The 24,893-nt window shown below is 32.3% G+C and overlaps 1 protein-coding gene across 1 annotated transcript in view; it reads right to left on the bottom strand.

Annotated features, from left to right (window-relative positions):
• Positions 1-24,278, bottom strand: part of T48 (FU domain-containing protein T48) — an 82,099-nt gene extending 57,821 nt beyond the window's left edge. Inside the window, exon 1 of the mRNA XM_076419532.1 lies at positions 23,991-24,278. Coding sequence (XP_076275647.1) covers positions 23,991-24,090 — 100 coding nt within the window. The 5' untranslated portion in view covers positions 24,091-24,278. The remainder of the gene's footprint in view (positions 1-23,990) is intronic.
• Between the last annotated feature and the right edge of the window lie 615 nt (positions 24,279-24,893).

Raw genomic sequence — 24,893 nt, 5'->3', positions numbered from 1 at the left:
GTATATTTAAAATTATTTTTAAAAATTATATAAAATAAAAGGCATGCATAGAAAGGCAACTATCGATACACATTAATGACATATGAATGTAACATTGGAAGTATATTACTGTCGTTTTGTATATTAACAGTGGATGTGCGAATACTGGTAAGAACTAAAAAACATGTAAGGATTTAAATTTCTGAAGGATATTTAATTCCCCTTCTGTAGATGTTAGTTCACTTTATTAAAACACATGTGGAACCTAAAAACAATGTAGGATAAGGCCAAAATTAGAGATTAATTAGTCTCAGTGACAAGATGACAAGAGCAAAATAATATCCATATCAATATAATTGTATGGAACGATTTTTGCTCTGTTACAAAAGAAAGGTGATTAAATTAATGTTATATAATAATTATTGTAAAAGCGAGTTTTATTAGTTTAAATTTTCCCCAAATTTTTTTTTCCTAAAACACAGACAGAGACATGTACCATTCAAGGAAATAATAAATCATTCAGAATATTTATGGTACTTAGAATTCCATCTCGTAGTTCCATATTTTAGACCTTTTAATTTTTGGGTTGTTCAAGTACTTTTTTTTAAATATATTTTGAAGTATCCTTTTACCAACTATAGGTTTATCTGGACTGGACCTACAGTTTTAACGTGCGCTCCGAACCACGGTCCTCAGCATTAAGCCTACCGACTGGCGAGTGACCAACTTTAGAAATCTTCCCAGAAGACATCCGGTCTTACCCAACCTGGTTACTGGCGTGACTGGGATCACTTTCCTTGTCGGATTTTACACTCTTGCCTAGGACAATCACAAATTTTAAACAATCAAACATAAATTTACGACCATGCCCCAGCAGGATTCGAACCCGCGGCTATTGCAACAGTAGTAGGACCGTCCTATCGCCTTTACCAAGCAGGTCACCATGCCGGCAAGTATTAAAAAAAAAACGTTTGAACGATAATGTAAAAGAACTAGGCGGGATTGCCGCTTCTTTTTAATTGTATGATTTGTCACCGTTGCGAATACTTATTAACATAAATAATTAGCATGAAAGGCAACATTGTTGATCTTACTTCGGAGTCATTACGTCCTTCGTACTCAGTTTCTTTTATTGTGTTTTGTGCCGCCCAACGCCCTGGGTTTAAAAATAACCCTACATTATTTCCATTATTAGGCGATTACTAGAAGCAATCAAATTTCCAGTAAAAATTATTATTTCAACAAATTATTTGAAATCAATTCCATTGTTTTTTCAATGATGATTCATAATTTGTTAAAGATAATATAAATAAGGTTCCGTTACAGTTTAACAACGGTCATTATGCTTTACAAAAACAAGTCCAACGAAAGCGTTTGAAAAAGTACATTTTGTTTGTTGTTAAGGTTCAAAGAAAACAACGTTTGAACGATAATGTAAAAGAACTAGGCGGGATTGCCGCTTCTTTTTAATTGTATGATTTGTCACCGTTGCGAATACTTATTAACATAAATAATTAGCATGAAAGGCAACATTGTTGATCTTACTTCGGGGTTGTATTTGCCAGATGTGATCACGTTCTATAGTCATTACGTCCTTCGTACTCAGTTTCTTTTATTGTGTTTTGTGCCGCCCAACGCCCTGGGTTTAAAAATAACCCTACATTATTTCCATTATTAGGCGATTACTAGAAGCAATCAAATTTCCAGTAAAAATTATTATTTCAACAAATTATTTGAAATCAATTCCATTGTTTTTTCAATGATGATTCATAATTTGTTAAAGATAATATAAATAAGGTTCCGTTACAGTTTAACAACGGTCATTATGCTTTACAAAAACAAGTCCAACGAAAGCGTTTGAAAAAGTACATTTTGTTTGTTGTTAAGGTTCAAAGAAAACATAATTCCATGACTCATACACGATTACTATACGCTGTGTTTATAATGCATCATAGAATGTTCGTTCTGATTTTTCTCCTCTTTCTCTCTCACACGCTCTTTATTGAACTAATACGTAATAAACATCTGCATTATAGGTCATTTCAAGGTCTCTTTATGATAAAAAAAATATACAGTAGAAATGTTTAATGCATTATTTTATAATATATAGAACACATTCTCTAGAATTCTACATAATACCGAAGCCAACTAAAACATTATTGAAATAAATCATAAATAAATGTAGGCAAATGAAGATTTAATAATGTTTTATATATTTTTGTTTTATTTTAGATTCTCCTTCTTACCTGGACTGGACCTACTATTGTATAAGCCTACTGACTGACCAACGACCAACTTAGAGATCATCCGAGAAGACATCCGGTCTTACCCAGCCTGGTTACTGGCGTGACTGGATGGTTATTCCTTGTCGGATTTTCCACTGTTGCCTATAAAGACATTTACAATTACAGATAACATAAAGTACATCCATGCCCAAGCACAATTCGAACCCGAGACTATCGCTACAGTAGGAGTACCGTCCTGTCGCCGGCCGTTTTACATTTTTATTGTATTGTAGTATAACAAATTACATAAATACTTTACAATATATATTGATAAAGTCTATTTAGTCTTCTACAAGGGTTTATCTAGACTGGACTTACAGCTTAACCTAGGTTTCGAAACGACTTACAGATGATGGAGCTATATAGAATTCTGAGAGAGCGTAATAAGAGTTTTACCGAGTCGGATTACTGTTGTGAGTGGGACGGTTGATCCTTGTCGGATTTTGCACCCATATACAAAATTATATTTGCGACATTCATTACTTTTATTGTAAAATTCAAATAAATTTGAAAAAGTCCATCAAACACTTTTAGAAAATTGCTTTGCTGCTACGTCAGATACCAGCTGGCAGTTTTAGTTTTAACGATTTAAAAGTGGTGATTGCCTTGTCAGGGATCAGCCAAAAGCCCAACAATGAATTTGAAGACTTATATTGGATGAAAACCCAGCTCAAACTCTTAAGGAACTTTCAAATTCGATTTTTTTCCATTTCGAAGCATTTCTACATCGTAGTTTCATTGCCAGTCAGGTAAAAAAGAAGAATTTCCTATAATGTATTATGAGTGGCCCTAAAAACGGATATACTATCCTGAGACCTGTCTCTGACATATCCTGAGACTTTTGGAATCATCCTTAATCTCGTTTTGGGTTTTCAACTCCACTTGCAAACCACATCGAAAAATGGAACGCACCATTCATTGTGAACTTTTAACTGGTAGCGTCTTTTTTATTTGTATTGAAAATCGCTGATGTAAATTATTATATTGAAACTAACTTCTAAACCATCCAATAAAAACGTTAATTATAAAAATAATTAAAACTTGTTATGTTTTGAACAGATAAAACAGTGTAAAGATGCTTCAATGAAGGTAATTATACATACATTCAGTCATTATCATCAATCCATAGTAGCTCGGAGAGAGTATGTCTACTTCTCAACTAAAAGTTGCGGTTGGTCTGCAGGGAAAATTCTTCATCAAAATTAATAGAACTGCACCCTGGGGCATGAGGAATTTAGAACATAGAACAAAGCGCAAAAAAATTATAAAAACATTTACGTAACATTGTTGAAGCTATGGAAATATATAAGTAAATAACATAAGCAAACGAAACCATTTAAAGTACTCTATAGAATTTGCATTAAAAATGCTTTAATTCAGAAAAATATGTTAATTATGGGCCTCTCTTGATACAGAGATCGATTTTATCCAATTGGGTTTGAGTTAATTCAAACTTTTCATTTCAATTTATTCATCGTTGATTTTTAATGAACTATATTAACTCAACACTTACAATTTCATTAATTTGTAATTTGTGATAGATTGCAAATCATATAATACATGTCTGATTGAATAGGATGATTAGGACGGATTAGAATTCTTTTTACACAAAGGCACGCATGAATATTGTTTAAGTGCACTATCTATTACAAATATTATAATATGATAAATGTCGACAGGCTCGAATTAGAGATGCCAAAAAAATATCGATATATCAATATTAAAAAAAAGTATCGACAGTTCTAAATGGGAGTATCGAATTTTCAGTTTCAAATTAAAATATCGTTATCAAAAAGCTAGGGTTTTAAGGTCTCTCCTTGGCCATCAAAATAATTTTGCTATATATAAAATATTAATATATTTCTCCGACATCCTTAGATCGAATGTTGGTCATACATTTACATTTACAATCGATTATTCGGTCATACATTTACATGATATATTTTAATTGCTAATATTCCATCTAGTTTTGTAACACTTATTACAATATAAAATTTGATAAGTAGGTTAATAACAAATATTACTTTCATACACTGATATTGAGCTGGTAAAAAGTATTTTCAATATTTAAACATAGCAGCAACATTATTACTATCAAACAAGTTTTTGGTTTGAATGTTATCCTATTAGTTATCCTTTAAAAGCGAGGCTTAAACGTATTAGCTAAAGCCGATAACAGTTCTCAGTGCTCGTTCCTAAAAAATCACAATACAGACCTTTTGATCCCACCAGACGTTTCAGCACTGAAGGAATACTATTTGCATATTATGCGATTAAGTATAACTGATACATTTCAATAGCACTTTAAAATATAGTGATGCAGAATCATTTCATTCAAATACTGGTCTGTGAGAAAAGTACAATCTAAAGTACTATCTACTTTCATCAAAATAACTAAATAACAATTAGTCAAACTAAAATTTATTTGGTATTAATTTTAATACTTTCGAATACAATTAATTTGTTAATACATTTTATAAAATCAATAACATATTATTTTATAAAAATATTATCTATGATTAACACTAGATGGTATTCTGATATTTTTTTCACTTTAAAACAAGCAAAAGTACTGTTTTGAAATAACTATGTTGATTTGACATTGATCTTCCTATCATCCATTCTTGCACTTCTTTGATATTTCGAAACCGAGGCCGACCAAACTGAGTGTGATCATGCCAGAGGATGGGTTTACGTCTGTGAATCGCTATTGCTGGTGTTTTTTGAAACAATGCGTCACTAAATATGTTCAATTAATGCCGGTAGACATTTACAGTAAAATTTTCATTATACCTTGTTGATCCCACAATATGCACAGCAAGTCTTTATGACCATGAATATTCAGTTTGATTTATCAACTACTGGTCTATCTGAATGTTCTTTGAGAGTCTTCACTAGGATTTCGTCCAATAAGTCTTGCAATTCATAGTCTTAGAATTTGTTGTCCTCCAGGACGTTCTTTGTTAATGACATCAAAATGCCACCACATTCAAAATATATGACAGAGCAGCATCACAATACATTTTTAAATGACGAGCTTCGACAGCAGATTTCTTGAAATTAAACAACAAAAATAATGTTGATAACGTAATTGCGGGCGTTCCATGATAAGCATTTGTATAGTACGTTGCATAGAACAGTGAACAGTGATAATGTTACCAAATACATTTTAAGGCATATATTATCGAGGGACCTAAACTACAGTTAATTATACAACTACAACAGTTTGTAGGTTAGAGTTGTTTTTTATATCTACATTGAACTCTTATCTACACCACCTAGGAGGTGAATTTCTAGGCGTGATTTCTAGACTTCAATATTTTCAATTATAGTAACCACGAATTAAGCAGACATTTGAAATTTATCAAAACAAGAAAACCGCCAACGCAATGTTTGCCAGTTTACAACCTCCAATTACTATCTCTAACGTTTTGAAGAAATTGGTAAATATTTAACAATCTGTAGAATTTTATAGGCTGATTCGGTTACATGTGCGGACGTATCAGAGAGAATTATATCTCTTTTTAGCTAGAATAAAGTGAGAAGAAAATATACTCTGTTTTTGAAACGAATTTACAATCTGGGATAGGCAATACATTCGACATCGTGATGACGTGAGTTCGCTGTTATTTTGAATAAACTATATATACACTGAATAAAATTAAAAGAGACTGTAGAATGTCAATATTATCGAATTTTATAGTTGGTTACATTAATACTACCCATTTTCACTACTAGATATCGCTGACCAAAATACATATGCAACAACAGCGCATGGACGGCCTTATACCATGATACAAAACTCCCTAAGGTTGGATCCCCATCTTTCAAGCAGTTCCTGGACCACTGATCATGTGGTTGCAAAACTCCTCAAGAACTTTGACTCCATAGAAGTACATTTCTCAGCAGCTCCACTCTCTCTTTTTTCTTTACTATTGCAATCCTTTACCACTTCCGCATAACCTTACCTGTTAATCCTCCCATCGATCCCATGTAGTCTTTAGCATCGAAATAAACAAGTTTTATACCAAACAGTGTCTTCTGTTCCCGGGAAAATTTATCCTACAAAATAGTGATGACTGTTCGAAGAAACAAAGTCAGTACAGATAACAAACGAACATTCCTACACATGCAAGCATCTAATATATCCAAAAAATGGAGTTTTTATATTATTAGGCAGCAATTTAATAGAATCAAAAATTTAAATGTTAAAAATCAAAGTTTTCAAAATGTTAAAACTGTTAAATGAATTTCGAAATGACGCCGTCCACTCGCAATGCTTTTGATTCTATTATCTGCGATATATCTATTATAGCGATACAGCCGATACGTGCCAGTTATTTAAATCCCTATGTGTCACTTATACGTATCCGACGGATGGAAAGAGCGAAAATAATTATTTTAAATTACATTACTGGCATACATAAATATCGGGCGCATCGGAGAAAGAATAAAGAGTAAGAAGCAAAAACGGCGACGGAAACTACTGGAACGCAACAAATTTGGGAAAATAAATAGCCCGTTTGCATTTTATTTTGAAACTGTATAATTATTTGATTACAGTGCATAATACAGCAATAAACTGACAACAATCGCTTCAATTAGAATTTTGGTTTACAATGTTTGCCATTTTATAACCTCTAATTATTATTACTAACGTTTTGAAGAATTTTGTAGCATTAACAACAAAGTCGATCACTACCAACAATTGATTCGATTAAAAGTACCGTAAGTAAAGTTTGATAAAGTTAACCTATTTTTTTCAATTTTAAGTTAACGTTGGCGTTTTATTAAGTGCCTTACGCACTAGACATTTCGTCCCTTTAGGTCATTCAAGCTCACCCAAAAGCTCGTTTTAGTACTTTATTCTGAAAAATTTGAATTAGGATAATGACTAAACATACTAAATATAAATATTACTATATGTGTGCTAAAAATGGATATAAAAAATACTATAATAATGTATTGTAGAAGGATTACGCTTCTGTGCTCAGCCATAAAGGTATATAACAAATAAGGGTTGCTCAATGATTCGCTTCAATCTTTTGGTTTCCTGCGTGTTGTCCATTAGCTGTACTGCTTTCATGTTGCTCTGATTTAGTAACCGTATTTAATGTTTTAAGGCGAAATCTTGGATAAACCGTAAATTCATTTGATTTCGAGCTCATCGTATAGCTCTTCGTTGCGATAACCATTGGTTTAATTAATCGTTTAGACAGTGGTGGATTAGTAGTTAGTTTTATGTTTTAGTGCAACTCCATATTGGCACCTCATAGGTCCAAATTGGCTTCATGATTGAATGGTAAACCAATATCTTTGATTTTAGGTCAAGATGAGAGTATCTTCCGACTAACCAGTGCAGTTGCTTGATTTTGACTCTAATCTGCTCTGCTTTTTATATAATTCTGCTTGACTAATCGGGCGTACATCAAGTGCTATAATTAGGTGTTAGTCATTTCGCCACAACACAAAGTTAACATGGACAAATTTGATCCTATTAAGCTGTTAGTGACACCCACTTGTACCTTTTTATATGTATATCCTTAGGCAGAGATATATGTTTTACCATAATAACTATGTTGTCGACAAATGTTTACCAAGTACTGTTTCTTTTATTATATCGACAATAATAATACAATCAACAGAGTAGAGCAGATTCAAGACTGGTTCCATGACACTACCCTGGGAAACTCCAACAAGAATAGGTTTAAATATTGAGAATGCCCCTTCATGTAAATTTTGGTTTTGAAAAGATATGACTCCAGCAGTTGACAACGAATAGTTCTGCGGTAGCAATCCCATGTTGTAGTTATGTTAAAAGGAAACGGGCAAGACATTATATGGGGCTTAACAAATTGAGGGGGTTGTTTAGACGACAATCTGAATTACCACTCCACAACAAATTGTTATTATATAAAAAATTTGAAGCCAGTATGGACCTAGAGTCTGCAACTATCTGTAGGGACTGCAGGGATGCACAAAGAAATCCAATATAAATGAACCAAATATACCAAAACAAAGGATTCCTCACAGCACTGTTAACAACCTATGGTATATTAAAAATGAGAACATCCACAATGACCTAAGATACCAATGGTCAGCGAAGAAATTAAGTGGTTTTGCAAAAAAGTTTATAGGAACAAAAAAAGGCTACGTAAAAAATTCAACAACTGCTCGACAACAATGGATCTACTCGAATATTGAAGAGATAAAAACCCTTTGAATTAGTATAGTTAAGTATGTAACAAAACCATGTTTTAAAGCCGTGTTTTAAACTTATATGGAGTGCACCAATGGGAAGTACCTCCCTCAATCGCTCATTTATTCTGAATCAAAAACTTCAGATCTGAACTTGAAAAACAATATTAAGAAAAAATAACTAAGTAGTGAATAACTAGTTTTAAGATATATACCATGTGTTTTTAAATACAAAAAAAATTGATTTTGAAAAGGTATTTGATAGAGTGAGAAGAGAAATACTATTGGTCAAATTAGAACAAAGAGGAGTAAGCAATAGAATTGTTAAAATAATTCAAGAAATATACGGGATAAATACCGATGTTATCAAACACATGATATGACATAAGTAATGTAATTTACAGAAGTTGACTGACGCGAAGTCATTTTTTTGCATGACAACACTCGGTCACACCATTTATGCAGATCAATGCAGCATAACTTCACCAGCTTATGGTTAACATGGAATCAAACACCTTAAAAACCCAGCTAAGACTAAGACGATGCGGAAGTTTAAGCCTAATCCTATTTATAATTTTAATATATGAAATAACAAAGAAATGTCAAATGGAATAAAACAGGAGGAGGAGGAAAACAGGTAGGAGCTTTTGCGAAATAAAAAATTTAAATACGAAAATACATAAATTTTTGTAATTGTTGATTATTATCATCATTCCTATTCTAGAAACAAATATCTTGATGAATCCTTAGAAGTACAAATCAAATGTGCGTACTGATTAATTCCTTTTACACTGTCATACTTATACTCGATATATACTTTCGATCGATATAATATAATTATATCGAATGATTATAACAAATTGATATATCTAAATAGACACAATTTATCACGGCCAAAATACCTGACAAAACAGACATAACATTTTTTCTGTATATATAAATATCTAAAAATGGATAATCTTATTAATTTTTTCCAATTTATATACAGCGCTAAAAATTAATTATCGTAACAATATCTTCGATAATATATAATAATGATGCATAATGAGATGCATTAAAATTCATTCAGTCAGTTAGCAATTGATATATAGGATTTTTATGTTAATCTACTCGTTGCGTAAATTATAGCGTTCTTGTATCGATAATTATTTAGTACGAAATATTAATATGGATATATGATTGTTCGGTAAAGCTTGCAGTATGTATTGCATTTTAAACATATATGCACATGTTTAATTCTTAAAAATAATTGTTAAATTGAGTAATTTTATTCCGCATGTTGGGTTATATGAATGTGAATCATCTAATTAATAGTATAGATCATTATTATTTTTCATATTGACCTCCAGAATGTGCTATTCAAACCACGCATATATTAAGGTAACAAATAATAATCTTGTTAAATTTACTAAAAATATATTATATAGATTTAAATATATTATACATTAATTTTCTGAATATATTATGGTATATTCTACTATTTGTAATTTTAAAATAACTGTGCAAATATAATTCATTTGTGGCTAATACCCATAGAATGGTATGAAGTAATATGATACATTGTTCTCTATGAAGTTTATTTAAAGAAACAAACGTTAGTAGGTAGAAATACACCCCTGACTACTGATTATTATTAAAAGAATGAAAAATATTTATGCAAATTAGAGATTAATTAATTAGAGAGTAACAATTAAATCAAGAATCGCATAACATTATCTTAGTATTACAGGTTTTTAAATAGCGACTTCTATTGGTCAAAAGCAAAGTATCAATAAAAACAATTGATAAACAATCAAAGCTAAATATTAAATTAGGTAGTTTTGACATCTCTCTACATAAAATATTGGTTTTCTATTTAATATTATTAAGTCATAAAGTGTATATAGATGCTAATCATAGAAAACTCAAAATTCAAATCAATACTTTTAGAAACTTATAGTGATACTGTTCCATCATATTTCAATGTTTGGTTTAGGTCTCAGCGATATAAAAGTTTCCAGGTCTTTACATGCGATGGAAAAGATTCAAATGGAGGGAAAATGGCTACCATAGGGATTGACCTAAAACGCAATTTCGACCCATTTTAATACAGCGATTTCATTGCTTGCCGAAAACTAGATTAGAAAAATAATTTGCAGAAGTTGAATGACGCGAAGTCATCTTTCTGCATGACAACACTCGGTCACACCATTTATGCAGATCAATGCAGCATAACTTCACCAGCTTATGGTTTAGAAATGCTAAAGAACTATGCATCATTGGTGATTGGATCGCTGCCAAACTAACGTCGTTCTTTCAATACGATATCGCCATATTGTTAAAAATATGGAAAGTAGTAGAAAATTATGAAAAATAATTTAATTAATATATACTCCTAACAATTTTTCTCAATAAATGCCTTTAGAGTGGAAAAGTTCAATCTATTGTTAATTTCAAAAAGTAATGATACAAAAAAGGCATAAGCGAATTTATTTTAACATGTCGGATTTTATAATAGCCTAAAATAGCCATATATTACAAAATAATTTAACTATAATAGGTAAAAAAAGATATCCAGCCAAAGTGAATAGAACACCTGTTGGGGTTTACGACTATGCTGTCAACGTGCTAATATTATTTTAGATTTTTTAAAACGATCGAGGAGAAAATAGGGGCTTCACAAGATAATGATAATATTTTGAAATGTTCATAACCTAAACAAATTTTGAAACTTGAAACGCGTTTTTCACAAAACCGTATTTTTGGAACTCGATTTTTCGAAAGTTATTTTTAATTCCATTATTTATAACCAATTATTTCGTTATAACAATTATTGAAATATTTCGATCATGGCCATTGAGAATCTACAAACGAAATGACGACATGTTTAAGAGTATTTCTCGACCTACGTACAACCCAGTATTAAACAATGTTTTAGGACGATATGTTCGTTCATATAAACTGTTACATACCAATCGCAACAATACTTAATAATAATATAATATTAGTCGCGATATACAGCGTAGTCCTGGAATATGAGAACGAAAAAAAAAACCTGGTCGATATGAATGAAATACGCCGACAGTGTGGCTGGATCAGCAAGTCTCGGTCTTTATCTAATGTCAAAATCATTTGGCAAATTATCACATTCATTACTTATTTTTGAAAGCGCTCCATTCGCGTTACAAGAAATATTTAATTAATAAAATGTTTTACAATATTTAATAAATATTGTTGAACATTAGTCCCTATTTTTATTAGGTTGTATTTTCTATGATATTTATTTTTATTTAGCTGTTCAACTAAAACAGGTGACGTTAATCGAAGTTGAAAAGGACAATATCATAATAATATGTTTAGGCCTGGTGAAAAATTGAACGCAGCTTGGTGAGGTGACGCAGCGTAAGTCACGGCGAGATTTTGTGGTTTTAAAGAACGATAGCTACCGCATAATAATGCCTCGTAGTGTGCCGTGACGCAGTTTTGATGAAGGATGCATGTTTTGAAAAGATAGATTATACCGTAGATTGCTGGCTCCCATGTGTAGGGATGACCATCAGAGAGTAGAGCTACAAAAGGCGAATTGAGACTACTGTAAACTAACACAAAATACTGGAATTATTGGATACTTGGACACAAGCTTGCAGTTTAGGGTGTACGGTAACCAAAGGTAAAAATTTTTGTTTATAAGCTAACATATTTCATCACTTATACTGATATTGTAACATTTACAAAAATAACGGTGGTTTCCGAGATATGTTATCTTTTGCTAAATCCTAAACAGTGAAAATAGTATCATTCATCTTATACTATCAATGGAATGTCATTCTAATCGTCACATCAGGCAGAATAGAAAAAGATACAGGGGTAATAAATATTCATTGAGCCAACCAACTTTTATTTATCGCTGTTAAAGGTATTGCTTATGTTGTTTCCTGTACGACATTGCCGTGGTCTTATTGACCTGTTACTTTCTCTATTACATGTAGTTTTATTTCGGATGTGTCATTCTTATTAGTATTCAATATAGTTCCTTTATATCCGTTATTTCAAATTTAATGTTGCAATCAATTTTAATAAAAGATTCTGCATTAATACCCATCTATCACGGCCTGATCTATATTGGCGTTTGCACTGATTGTCATATATATATATATATATATATATATATTATGTCCTACGGTATTTTCAGCCGATTAATTATCATTGATAAAACTATCGATATACTTTATAATGATTAGTGAAAAGATCTTATCAAGTTCTCATCGAAAAAACAATTTCTTGCTATATTCATATTATAGTTTTTCCTACAACTAAAAGATATTTAATGATACATTTATTGATTGCGTAGCTTTATTTAAAAATGTAAACGCAAAAAATATTGAATGTTAACATAAAAAATAAGGAAAACTAATTTACAACTGTGTCCATATTGTACAATTAAACAGATAAATACTCAAAAAAACGAATAAAAGCATGGCCAAATAAAAAAAAATTAAATCAAAACTTAAATGGAACGATTTTCGTGACAGTGAAAGTGAACGTTAACCACATACTTAATGATAGTAATTTATTCGGTTAGCTGAAACAGGTTTTAATGGTAATCAAAAAGTGTACTGCTTAAATTTGAATTTTACATGATAATTGCCCCAATTGTTTTTATGCCATTGTTTCAAACAGTAGCAACTTTATTGGTGTATTTGAAGCAAAATATTTTAATAAAATATATCCAATAGTCAACATTATACAGTTGTATGCATAATTATAGTAAAAACTCAGTAACTAATGTTCGTCGCTATAGAAAATAGTTTGAGAGGTTTTAGGCATTTAATCACTCGAGATAATTCTAAGAAAGGAACCAGCGTGCCGCCAAAAGCGTAATGGGGAAAAATTAGAACACAACCCCCCTCTGAAAAATCCAGAAAAAGCCAAGCTCCTCACAAACGCGTTCGAAAATCAAATGAAATGCAATCCATCTCTGGGCCCACCCCAATAGACATTATCCATCATAAACGACACTATCACCTCTCTAAAGAGGAAAGATTTCCTGTCAGTTCATCTTCTGAAGAGCCTAGTCCTTCCCAGAGAGCTTCAGCTCTCCATAAAACGCCTGTCGTCCAAAAAGGCTCCAGGCTCTGATGGTATAACAATAAACCATCTAAAAAACCTCACCAGCAAGCAACTATCTGAACTTGCCAACATTATCAACTTCATCCTGAGGTTAAAGCATTTCCCAAAGCCCTGGAAACATGCGCTTGTCGCTGTTATTCCTAAAAAAATGCCAAGTCTAACCCTTCTGACCACAGGCCCATCAGTCTGATTAGTTCACTCTCCAAACTTGTCGAAAAGGCGATATTAAACTTAAGACGTTTAATTAGACGATTTCACAAACGCACATCACATAATTCCAAACGAACAATTCGGTTTCCGTGCTAAACATTCATGCCTTCATCAAGCTGCCTGTGTCGTACCAACTATCCACCAGGCAATGATAAAAGGTCGAAAAATAGGAGCCATATTCTTAGATGTCTCCAAAGCTTTCGACCAAGTATGGCACCACGGCCTAATATTTAAAGCTAAAAAATTAAGTCTACCGAATGACCTAATATCCCTGATAGATTCATACTTGGATGGTAGGTCCTTTCAGGTGAGGATCGGTGACGTAGTCCCCTCTCGTAAACAAATCTCCGCAGGAGTACCGCAAGGCGCTCCATTAGCCTCAGCCCTATTCAACCTTTATATGGCTGATTTCCCGCTCTACAAACTTTCCCACACAGCATTTTATGCAGATGATACCGCTTTCTTCACAACCGGTTACTGTCCCGACGCAATACGCAATAGACTCCAAGTACAACTGAACCAAGCGATAGCGTGGTACAAATTCTGGCGGCTTCAGATTAACCCGAGCAAAACTCAGGCTATTCTGTTCCACCGCAAGAAGGAGTTTCGCGGCTATCGCCTCCTAATCGATAAAGTCTCTCTCCCTTGGCTCCAGAAAGTCTCATACCCACAGAAAGCGACTCTGTATAAAATGATAGTCCGTCCAATCTGCCTCAGTGGAGCACAGGTATGGTACAGGTATGTCTCGGAGAGACAACTTGAACTGCTCCAAGTATTCCAATCCAAAAAAGTCCGTGCGTTACTCAAGGGCCCCAAGGTTTATGAGGAACGTCAACACACACCTCGAATCGGGCATCCCGTTTGTGAAAAATTTCATAAACATGCTGAGTGTGAGGTTCTCCATAGGAACCTTAGCACTACCTTAATAAAATCCCTACCCGTCCACAAACCCCGGTAGTAAATAAACGACAGCAGTCCCAGTCGTAACCCAGGATTTCTGTCGCCCGCAAAACAAACATATCTCGAACCTGAAGCCACATCAGCCGAAGACCATTTGGTTCTAGCTGGTCAATCTAGAAAACGAAAAAAAAAGGAACAAGATATATCGCGATTTTAACCCAACAGGAGTAACCAAACCCTGAACAAGAATGATTTCAACAGCAGGTAGCAAGGAAGTTGAGTGTCTGAGGAAAGATTACCAATCCAACGTCAACTTGTCTTCTTTTCTTTATAAGTGCCCCAAAAACAAAACAATTACTTTAATACAATTTTATTTTAACGGTAAGGAGTGGCGAGTGAACAATGATATTGATATTGAATAAAGTGTACAAATGATATTACCAGCTCAAATAAAATCAAACACATCACGTAACCAGACATCACACCCAGTTTTTATAATATTCAGTAACGCTATATAACGTACTCTCTAAAAAAACTCTCATTCACTCTCCTGATCAAAAAGTTTAGAGAATCTCCAAAACATCCGAAGAACATTGATAGGCAAATAAAGATCAGTGAACAGGTTGAGTTCATGAGCTCTTGTCACACCTATCAAGAGATATCTTCTCCCCACGAATCTTTAAAAAAGATTTAAAGAATTTAAAAAAAGAAATTTTTAAGAAAACTTTAGTAATAAAATTTGTTTTTATAAATAGTTAAAACTAGTTATTAACTAGCTATAGTAGTTATCAAATATTATTTTCATTTGCGGTATATTATAAGTGTTTATTAGGTTACCTGCAATATACTAACATCTAATTGACCATTGTTCTACTCCCATTTAATGAACAGAATCCATATCACTCATTAGAACTCTCCCTTAACTGGTTCCAGTGAGTTCGAGTAGGTCAAATTGTGGTGCAGGTGAAAATGAACTTTAGAGAAGCAACCTTCCCGCTTCTATTAAACGTGAAATTCGCATCAAAAATGGTCTATGCAGATTGGCTTGATTAACCCTCGACGCTGCAGACAACGAACGGGAGACGAACAGAGCATGCAAGGGGGTCAAGAGGCCATCTCGACCTGGCGAGCAATGAAATGGAACTTATTTCTCGCGGACCAAGGACTGGACCCCCCTTCTTTCTGGCGTGTCTCTAGATGCTTTGTAGAGAAGACGCACAATGTCATCCTCCCCCTCCCTGAAGTCACAGAAAAAAGGTTACAGAAAATTTCGCAGTCATTGACCAAGAAAAAGTTAAGCTCCTCGCAGAGGCCTGCGAGACCCAGATGAAATACCTTCCTCTCGCAGAAAACACCAAACCTAAAGACGATACTATCATCGACAGATTACCGGCAGATTTAAAAAGGCCTTTTCGCACTCACCATTCATCCATCCACCAGGCCACCCGTCTGACCGCACATACCTATCACGCTTTTGACCAACGTAAAAAACTTGGAACAGTCCTCCTGGGCCTAAACAAAGCTTTCGACAAGGTCTGGTACGATGGTTTGATCGCAAAATGCGTGCTTTTAGGCCTCCCTCTCTTCAAATCCTAACTATTGGACAGATCTTTCCAGGTCAAGATTAGGAAAACACTTTCCAGTCGAAAACAAATCTACACTGGCGTACTTCAAGGTTCCCCGCTGGTCCCAGCCTTATTTAACGTCTTTATTTCAGATCTACCGAGAAAAGAGCACATTGACGTCGCGTTTTACGTTGACAACACCGCTTTCTTCACGGCCTCCAGGGTCGAGGTTACCATTCAAGAACGTTTAAAAAAGAAAGTTCAGAAGCAGCTCTATCATGTGGTCAAGTGGTTCAAATTCTGGAGGTTGCAAATCAACCCCCTGAAAACCCAGGCCATCATTTTCCATAAGAAGCGTTACGCACTGCGCGTTACGCAACTTAAGATCGACACCGCAACAATTCCATGGCTGGATAACGTCACGTACCTAGGTATCCACTTCGACCGACAGTTCCGTTGGCATTCCCAAATCCAGAAAGGAACAGGGATAGCAAACCTACTATCTTCTCTGATCTGTCCTTCTAGCAGACTTCTCATCTCCATTAAATGTTTATTTTACAAGATGTGAATTCGGTCCGTACTTCTCTACAATCTAATGTCTAATTAAAATTTATTACACCTAATCAGGTGAAACGGCTTCAAATTTTCCAAAATAAGCTCCTCAGCAGAATCTTAATTGCTCCATGGTTTGTCAGAAATAATCTAATTCATAGGGAAACTGACACACCAAAAATCAACATTCTTCATATTTCAATCCTTCCACAAACAACAACTCAGCTCAAGTTCTTCTGAAAACGCACTTATTCGCTTAGCTGGTGGACATACTGGGATCTTAGTATCGCGTCACCGCTAACCTCCCCTTTTCCAGGTTGAAACGAACTCAAAATCACTGCAATTATAACTTTTGCTCCCATGCGACAGCATCCAGTCGTGTGTTAACTCAAGTTCGCGAATCTATAGTTAATTTAACTATCTGTTTTTTTTTTGGGGGGTCCTCGTGTCCAATAACGGCTGCCCGGTTGGTTGCCATATCCCCAAATTTAATACAGTAGCAGTAGCAACCCATAGGGATCAACTGTGAGACGGCTTCGGTTTAATGTATTGGTAAGCCCAAAGGCATTCCCACATAACCCGGTCTAACTTGTCACTCCAGGGCAAGTCTATGCGACCAAGCGTCATGCATTCCCCCGCCTGGTTTTAGGCCAGATCAAAAAAAAAAGAACTTAATGAATCTTTCTTAAGTCTAAAGTTCTCTGTCATGGGATACAAATTCTGGAAGACATATAGTAGATAGAAATGGATAATATAATATTAAGTGAACACTATAACATTTATTCGATGATAATTATTGATAGGTCGAAGAAATGTAAGAATTCAAAAAATGAAAAAAATTCAAAATCTTGCAATTTATGCCTTAAATATGCTACATGTTGCCTAAATAGAAAGATTGTTTTCTTTAGCAGGTTTTATTCATACCCCCAATAAGAGGCTGTTTGTCTGATAGTATCTTCAAAAAACTAGTGTTCATGAAAGGAAATTCCTCTATTACTGATTAATTAACATGAAAGATGAGTATTTGGTAATTTGTATTTTAATCAAAGTAAATGATGTTATTTGCTCAGCTCTGCAAATCATATTACTTGTGAGTCACTAGCTTGACATTCAGCAATAGTATATATAATTATTATATATATTAATTGTGTATTATATAATTATATATATATATATATATATATATAAATTAAATTCATTATTTGTGTGTAAAAGGATAAAATTACTATCGAAAAAGCGGAATATCTCACTCAAGTTAACAAAATGATTAAACAACAATAAACAAACACTATTATTTATTTGAATAAATTATCGAAAAACAAAAGAATGTACGAATGTACTGATTGAAATGAGTTATAATATTGCATCAGAATCCCACAATAAGACTAGTTTTGTAGACCGAATAAACCGATTCATAGGCGCTTGTAGAGTAATTGGTATTTTCGCCAAATATCGTCCTTTTTTAACAGTTACATCATGATTTATATTTTTAGACGTTATTTCAAAGTGGGTGATCCCGGTGGGTCTTTTATGAGCGAAAATACGTTATTAGTTAGTGTTAAAGGTTTATATGGTTGCTTTATTATTACAACAACGTAGGTTTGGCCCGTAGACGTTATTTTCCATGCTGCTGTTTTTACTGTTACATGGACCATACCATTTATGTGTGTAAATATTTATACTCAATTTAGAGGTAATTAAAATTTAATGAAGGTGGTAAAATATTGATCGATATACAGTGGATGGGCAAAATAATATTAACACCTAACGATATACACAATATTTATTCAATAAGCCTCCATTTGATTTTATTTTAACAGCTGCAATTCTTGACGCAATAGATTGTTAGTGAATAGTTTCCCACAGAATGTAGTCCCATTCGTTTACCAAAACATCCTCGAATTACTTCAATAATTAAGAAGATTACTAGAATCTACTCCCCACTCTCTGCTCTAGAACTCCCCATAATGGTTTCATTATGTGGAAGCCTGGCTATTAGGCTGGACAGGGAACATGTTTGATGATATTTTGATGCTCGTCAAACCAAAGTCAAACCTTTTTATGGTACCCTTGGTATGGGCGCATTGTCTTGAAATATGACAGTGTTTAGGCAATATACTAGTCATAATAAGAACTTCATCATTAAGGATGTCGAGGTATTAAATCGCAGTAATCCAACCAACCAGTAACAAACCCTTCCATGAATGTTAGCTTTATGGAAATTCCGTCATACTATTTTTGTCGAAACAGTATTATTCAAATGATTATTAAGTTGTGTTCTCACCTTTACCGCAGCATTTTAAGTTGTCTGGTCACAATCCTTTTTAATGTTCATCAGTTAACTTTAGGTTTCTCCCACTGTTCCTTTTCGTCGATAATGTTTTACAATTTTTTGTGTATGCTGTCATTGCCGTGAATAAGGTAGCCCCTGTATTTTAATCGACGATAACTCAAATTTTTTGATAATTTAAATAGTACATAACAATTGAAAATGTTATAAAAACTAGGCATGAATTAATCAAACTCATATCCTGAAAATATCATGGCATTCCGTCCTAAGATTATTCTACACTATCGCAAAAAATGAAAAATAAATTATGCACCTAGAACAAAAGAATAGAAAAATTAACAACATCTACCAATAAAAAAACGTACAATGAAAAATAAATATACCATAATAAAAACATAATGAATTATTTAAATGTCTTTTTTATATTGTAGGAATACATTTAAAAGAACTGTCACTCTTCAGCAGAGTGGTTAACAATAATAAAATTCTAGAAATCGACATTGTGATAACAGAAATCGACATGTTCACATCAATCTACTAAAATTATAATTTAAAACGGAATGAAATACATATGTGCACATTAAAATATCCCAAAGACTACTTTATTATTTAATGTGGTCTACGACTTGAAATTAATGTAATTAAGGAATACAATCTAAAAACATATTAAATATTTTTTTATTGAAAACCGAATGTCGTATGTTAATGTATATACGTATAAACCAAAACAAAACACTTCCTCCTTTTATAACGAAAACTAAAATTTTGTTTTCCATTTCGATGATTCTGCCACTTCCGTCGTTTTAACCACATCTCATCCGTCCAGTCACTCCCGAAATGTCGATTCCCCCTTGCCTGTTATGTACGTCCATGTGGGTCGATTGTCACTTGTCCTATTACAGTAATTGACAATTACAAAGAAAATAAAAACCGACTCTGAAGGTCCACGTGTAAGCTTGAATGACTAATTCGGATTGAAATACCCGCTTATCTTGTTGCATAATTTCATAATGATATTTGCACATTTTGCAACATTTTTTAGGTTATATTTAGTGTTGCCATATTTTAGAAAAATCCTAGATAAATACATTTCACATATAAAATATATTGTTTTTATGCTGTTTATTTTGTTTTTAGTATATAATATAGTCACACAGTATTTAAGAAATTAATTAATTACCTATTTTCAATATCCTCATATTTATTGTATTATTCATAAAGTCAGTTATTTATTTTTTATTCTTTAGGAAATTAGGTTATCAAATTAAAATTTAGTTAGATTATTAGTTAGATTAGCTAGATTATCTCGTTTTCATAATATAACTGCAATTCTCAATTTATTATAATCTTTTTTATGTATTTATCTTTTCTTTCTACCGTTCTTCGAGGACTTCTGATAACCAAATCATGAAATGATTTCAAGCTCCGTCACACATTTTAGTTCAATTCTTTACAAATTAACATAAATATTAACCAAGTAGTTAAGAATTAAGTTAATTCTTTTAACATTTAATATTCACCATAAAATATTTTCTAATATCACAATTTCTATACCCAAGATGGTGTTTTTCGATTGTTCATTGGAATTAAATTTTAATGTTAATTTAAATTTCTAACATACTAACACACATTTAAATAGTGTTATTAATTTTTGGTGTTTATAATTTTAGTTAATATGATATCCGTGATGTTGCCTCATCTTGTTTATATCTTGATACGAAAATTTTAGTCCAATATTCCAACAAAGTCAACAAGTTAAATTATTGCGTTGCTCATTTTAATTGGTTGTGTTCCTGATTTTGATAATTTAATGTCTTATATTTATAATACTATAAACTAATTGTACTTATTACATTACTTATGATATTATAAACTAACTATTTTATTAAGGATGTCTACTTTAAATTACTATTTATAAATAAGGGTAATTTAGATTTGAAATATATGCGTTGATTACTTTTTGTGCTTTTAGAAAAACATTTTGATTATGAATAAAATACGGAATAATATAAAGGAGTCTCTAATTATTTAGCTCAATTTCTTATAAATAAACTAACACTGCTCAGTCTGTTCACGTTCAAGTATCAATAGAGGTTAATCTTGAGCAAATTATGTAAATGAGTGTTGTCAAACGAAACCGTTATTATTAGACGATGATAGTTTATATTATTGTCCTCATAGACATGTTTAATATTCTCAAGACATGTTATTTGTTATCGTAGTTTCTGTTGAGTTGTTTTCGTCAGAATTAATATGATTTAATGGTTTTCAAATATTTCAAAACTAACAGATTTATTAAAATTACCGTGACAGGGTAGTACTTTTACCACATAATTTATATTTTTAATTTTTTGTATCTATTTCAGAAGAAGGCAGTGTATTAATGTGTGTTTTAATTAGTAAATTATAATTAATAAAGATATAAATCTTTCACCTTAAAGCAGTATTACCACATATGATTAATGTCTTCATTATTAAGGAAATATTTGCCCTTTTTATGGTGACGCTTTCTAACCTATTTTGTAGTTTATTTTTTGTATCTATCTCAAATAAAAGCTGTCAAGAAAAGCAAACGTATGTATTTGAATTTATAAGATATAATATAATTTGAAAAAAGTGTCTGATAAGTTTGATATTAATATTTTATGATGCTTATAGTATTATTTCCCTATTTGTTAATATTATTTAGATAGTTTACTTACAGCAAGACTAACAACTACTGGTTTTAATTGCTGTTTGTTTGTCTTAATTCCTGAAAATTCGACGTTTAAGAGATAACCGAGACTTGGTTCGTATTGACACCAAAAAAGGTGACGGTAAATGTTTGATGGTATTTGAAAGGAATTTCTCTTCATGAGCTACCCTAACCTGGTCTAACCATTAGTTTCACCCTCTGTCGCTGTCGACAACTAAAGCGACCGAAGCAGGTGATTTAAAAAAAACGACCAGAAATGATCAGTAGGAAAGGCACTGTCTTCCATCACAAAGCTAGACCACACACACTTGGAGTGACTCCGCAAAAATTGAAAAAGATTGGCTGAATTGTTTCGATGCATCAAAATACCATTTGTTGCGCTTATAAAAATTTTTTGGTACAGTTCTTCGCCTAGGAATCGCAGAGGTTTGTTCGGACGGAATCAAATTTTTACCAGAAAAGTGACAAAAGGCCATCGACCAAAACGGCACATATATCGTTTGAAGTGTTTGGAATGTATATGAGTAAATTCTCTTTGAAAAACATGAAAAAAATACGAATTACTTTTTTGCCAACGGAATATCTTTTTAATAACAAGAAAACGTGTAATAAGATTATTTGAATCTTGTGCATCATATAATGTATTATTAATTAATTTCCTTAATTAAAGTTCAAGCTCACAGAATCATTTCGTTTTTGCATGTTATTCAGATCAGTTACTTTGAACAAAAATCAAAAGAAAATAATAGAAAGAACACCTGTTATATTTTCTAAAATATTCATGATGTTGCCATATTGCATTTAATATTTTATTTCCAGTAAAAATTTATATGTAAGCAAGGTGTGTCATTGTAACTATGTCAAAAACTATTTTAATCAAAAATTTGATTTGATCAATGCAAAAATAGATTGATCAATTAAAAACAGTTCATCTTTTAATGTAATATTTTTTTATTAATATCAACAATTTATAATTTGCTTTTTTAATTCTAATTTAGAGAAATTTTACCAAATAGGATTTATCTGGGCCCGCATCAGTAGAAACGCTTGTCCCATTGCCTTCTGTGTTGCACTTACACTGATATGTTCTGACATATTAACGTCATATTTACTTTTGACATTAATCGGTACGTTTTGGTGACATACTCCAATATTAGTAATTTTTACAAAAATGCACTTCTCCAGAAAAAAACTGAAATTAATTCAATTAAACCTATTTAACTATAACACGAGATAACTTATACCATGCTTCATTGAATATTAGACAATTGCAACATACACTTCACATAAATACTTTATTAAATTCTTAACCCACATTGCTAGCTGCTTAATGCTAATGGAATTCGCGCATATGCGTATGATAAATCTTGTAGTACTACCAACAGCAAGAAGTTGAACATATTGAATGAAATGACTATTACTATTATGACTAAAAATTATTATTATTAGCACCTGAGTGTTACATGTGTACGAGAAATAAAAAAGCTATACTATTATATATAAAGCTATAATACATAGTAAAACTGGCTAATTTTTGATTAATCATTGCTGAAAAAAAAACAAATATATGATATGGTAAACAATTTAAATCTCCTTAAAAACCGCGAAAGTATATTACATGTTTAATGGTAGTAATTAATAATAGTAATCAAAAAGTGAACATTTAAATTTTATTTTATACTGTGAAATTTAAAAGTAACAGTTATATTTATAAAAAAGTTTATATAAGAAAATTAATTGTCAGTCATTTTCAGCAACAGATCAGACGTTTCGTTCGCTTACAATTTTCCCGATATTTGAGCCTTGACACTCTTTATAATTAAATTAAATAAATATAAATATCAAATAACATTAACATGCACTATTTTAAAAGCTTTCCGCATTATTATAAATGATTTTTTTTAATAAACTTCGGTTTTAGTTCAGTAGTTAACCTAACTTGTGTAATTTTATATATATAACAAGCTAATTGTTTGAATTTCACGTTTATTTAATTATTTTCACAAAACTTTCGACACGAAAAGAAAGATACTACCAAAAAATCGTTTTCTGATTAAAACTGAAACCCTGTCCTTCGCTTGTGACAAAAAAACCGTATCTATGACTAACACTGACTAAACAATTTCAAATATATTGTCGCTACTGCAATATTCACTACGACAAAGTAAAATTGACAAAAAACAAAAAAATTAAAACTGAACACCTACCTTGACTCGAATTTCTATTCGATATGGATTGTGTCCTCGAACCATAACAACACTGATTAATAACCACAACGGACAGAACTAACAACACTTTCCAATACATAGTCACATCACAGGAAGCCGCATTTGTTTGAGCCCTCACCTCGAACGGCACATCTTGTCACTTCTAGGAAATGGTATCTCTTTTTACTTGAGTATGGAATTGCAGATGCCCGCGAAAGTATACGTACGTACCGCCGAGAGGGAAAGTACTACTAACACACCATCAACGCGAAGAGAACGCGGCGACTAAAGAAAAAAATTAATAGCGCTCGATCCGCAAAGGTAGTACGACAGTGTTGCCGGATATCGAACTGGTTTTCCTTTGTTTATGTTTACTCTACGTATATGGTTAAAATAATCAAGAGTACCGTTGCCATGATATAAGAGATTTAAACAACTGACAATATTTTTACCTGCTCTATTACCCCAAATAATTATTAATAGAAAAGTCACTTCACTGTCAACAATGTAACATAATCGTCACGTCAAAATATATGTCACATAATAAATAATCTTAAATACAATTTTGACAAATATATTATAGCATATATATTTATATAACAAGACTCTGTCGTGTGTGTTTAACCTATTAATAACATTTTAAGTTAATTTTTAAATTTTAATGTGTATAATATTTGTTAAAATGCGTAAATTATTTATTAAGTAATTAGTAAAAAATACAAGATCTGTCAAAATATTTTTGGTTGTCAAATCAAGCTTACCAATATAGAATAATATATTATACAATATATACTCTATGCTTACCAACAAACATAATTGTGCTCTCTGTCGCGTTTTTTAACCAATTAATAACATGGCATTTTTAGTCAAGAAATTACTATACTATATGCTTACCAACAAATA

The sequence above is a fragment of the Rhynchophorus ferrugineus genome, unplaced genomic scaffold, assembly GCF_030347505.1.
Source record: "Rhynchophorus ferrugineus isolate W39M unplaced genomic scaffold, kcgeb_rfMv2 rfM1, whole genome shotgun sequence".
Classification (NCBI taxonomy): domain Eukaryota; kingdom Metazoa; phylum Arthropoda; class Insecta; order Coleoptera; family Curculionidae; genus Rhynchophorus; species Rhynchophorus ferrugineus.
This window is presented reverse-complemented; position numbering and strand designations above follow the sequence as displayed.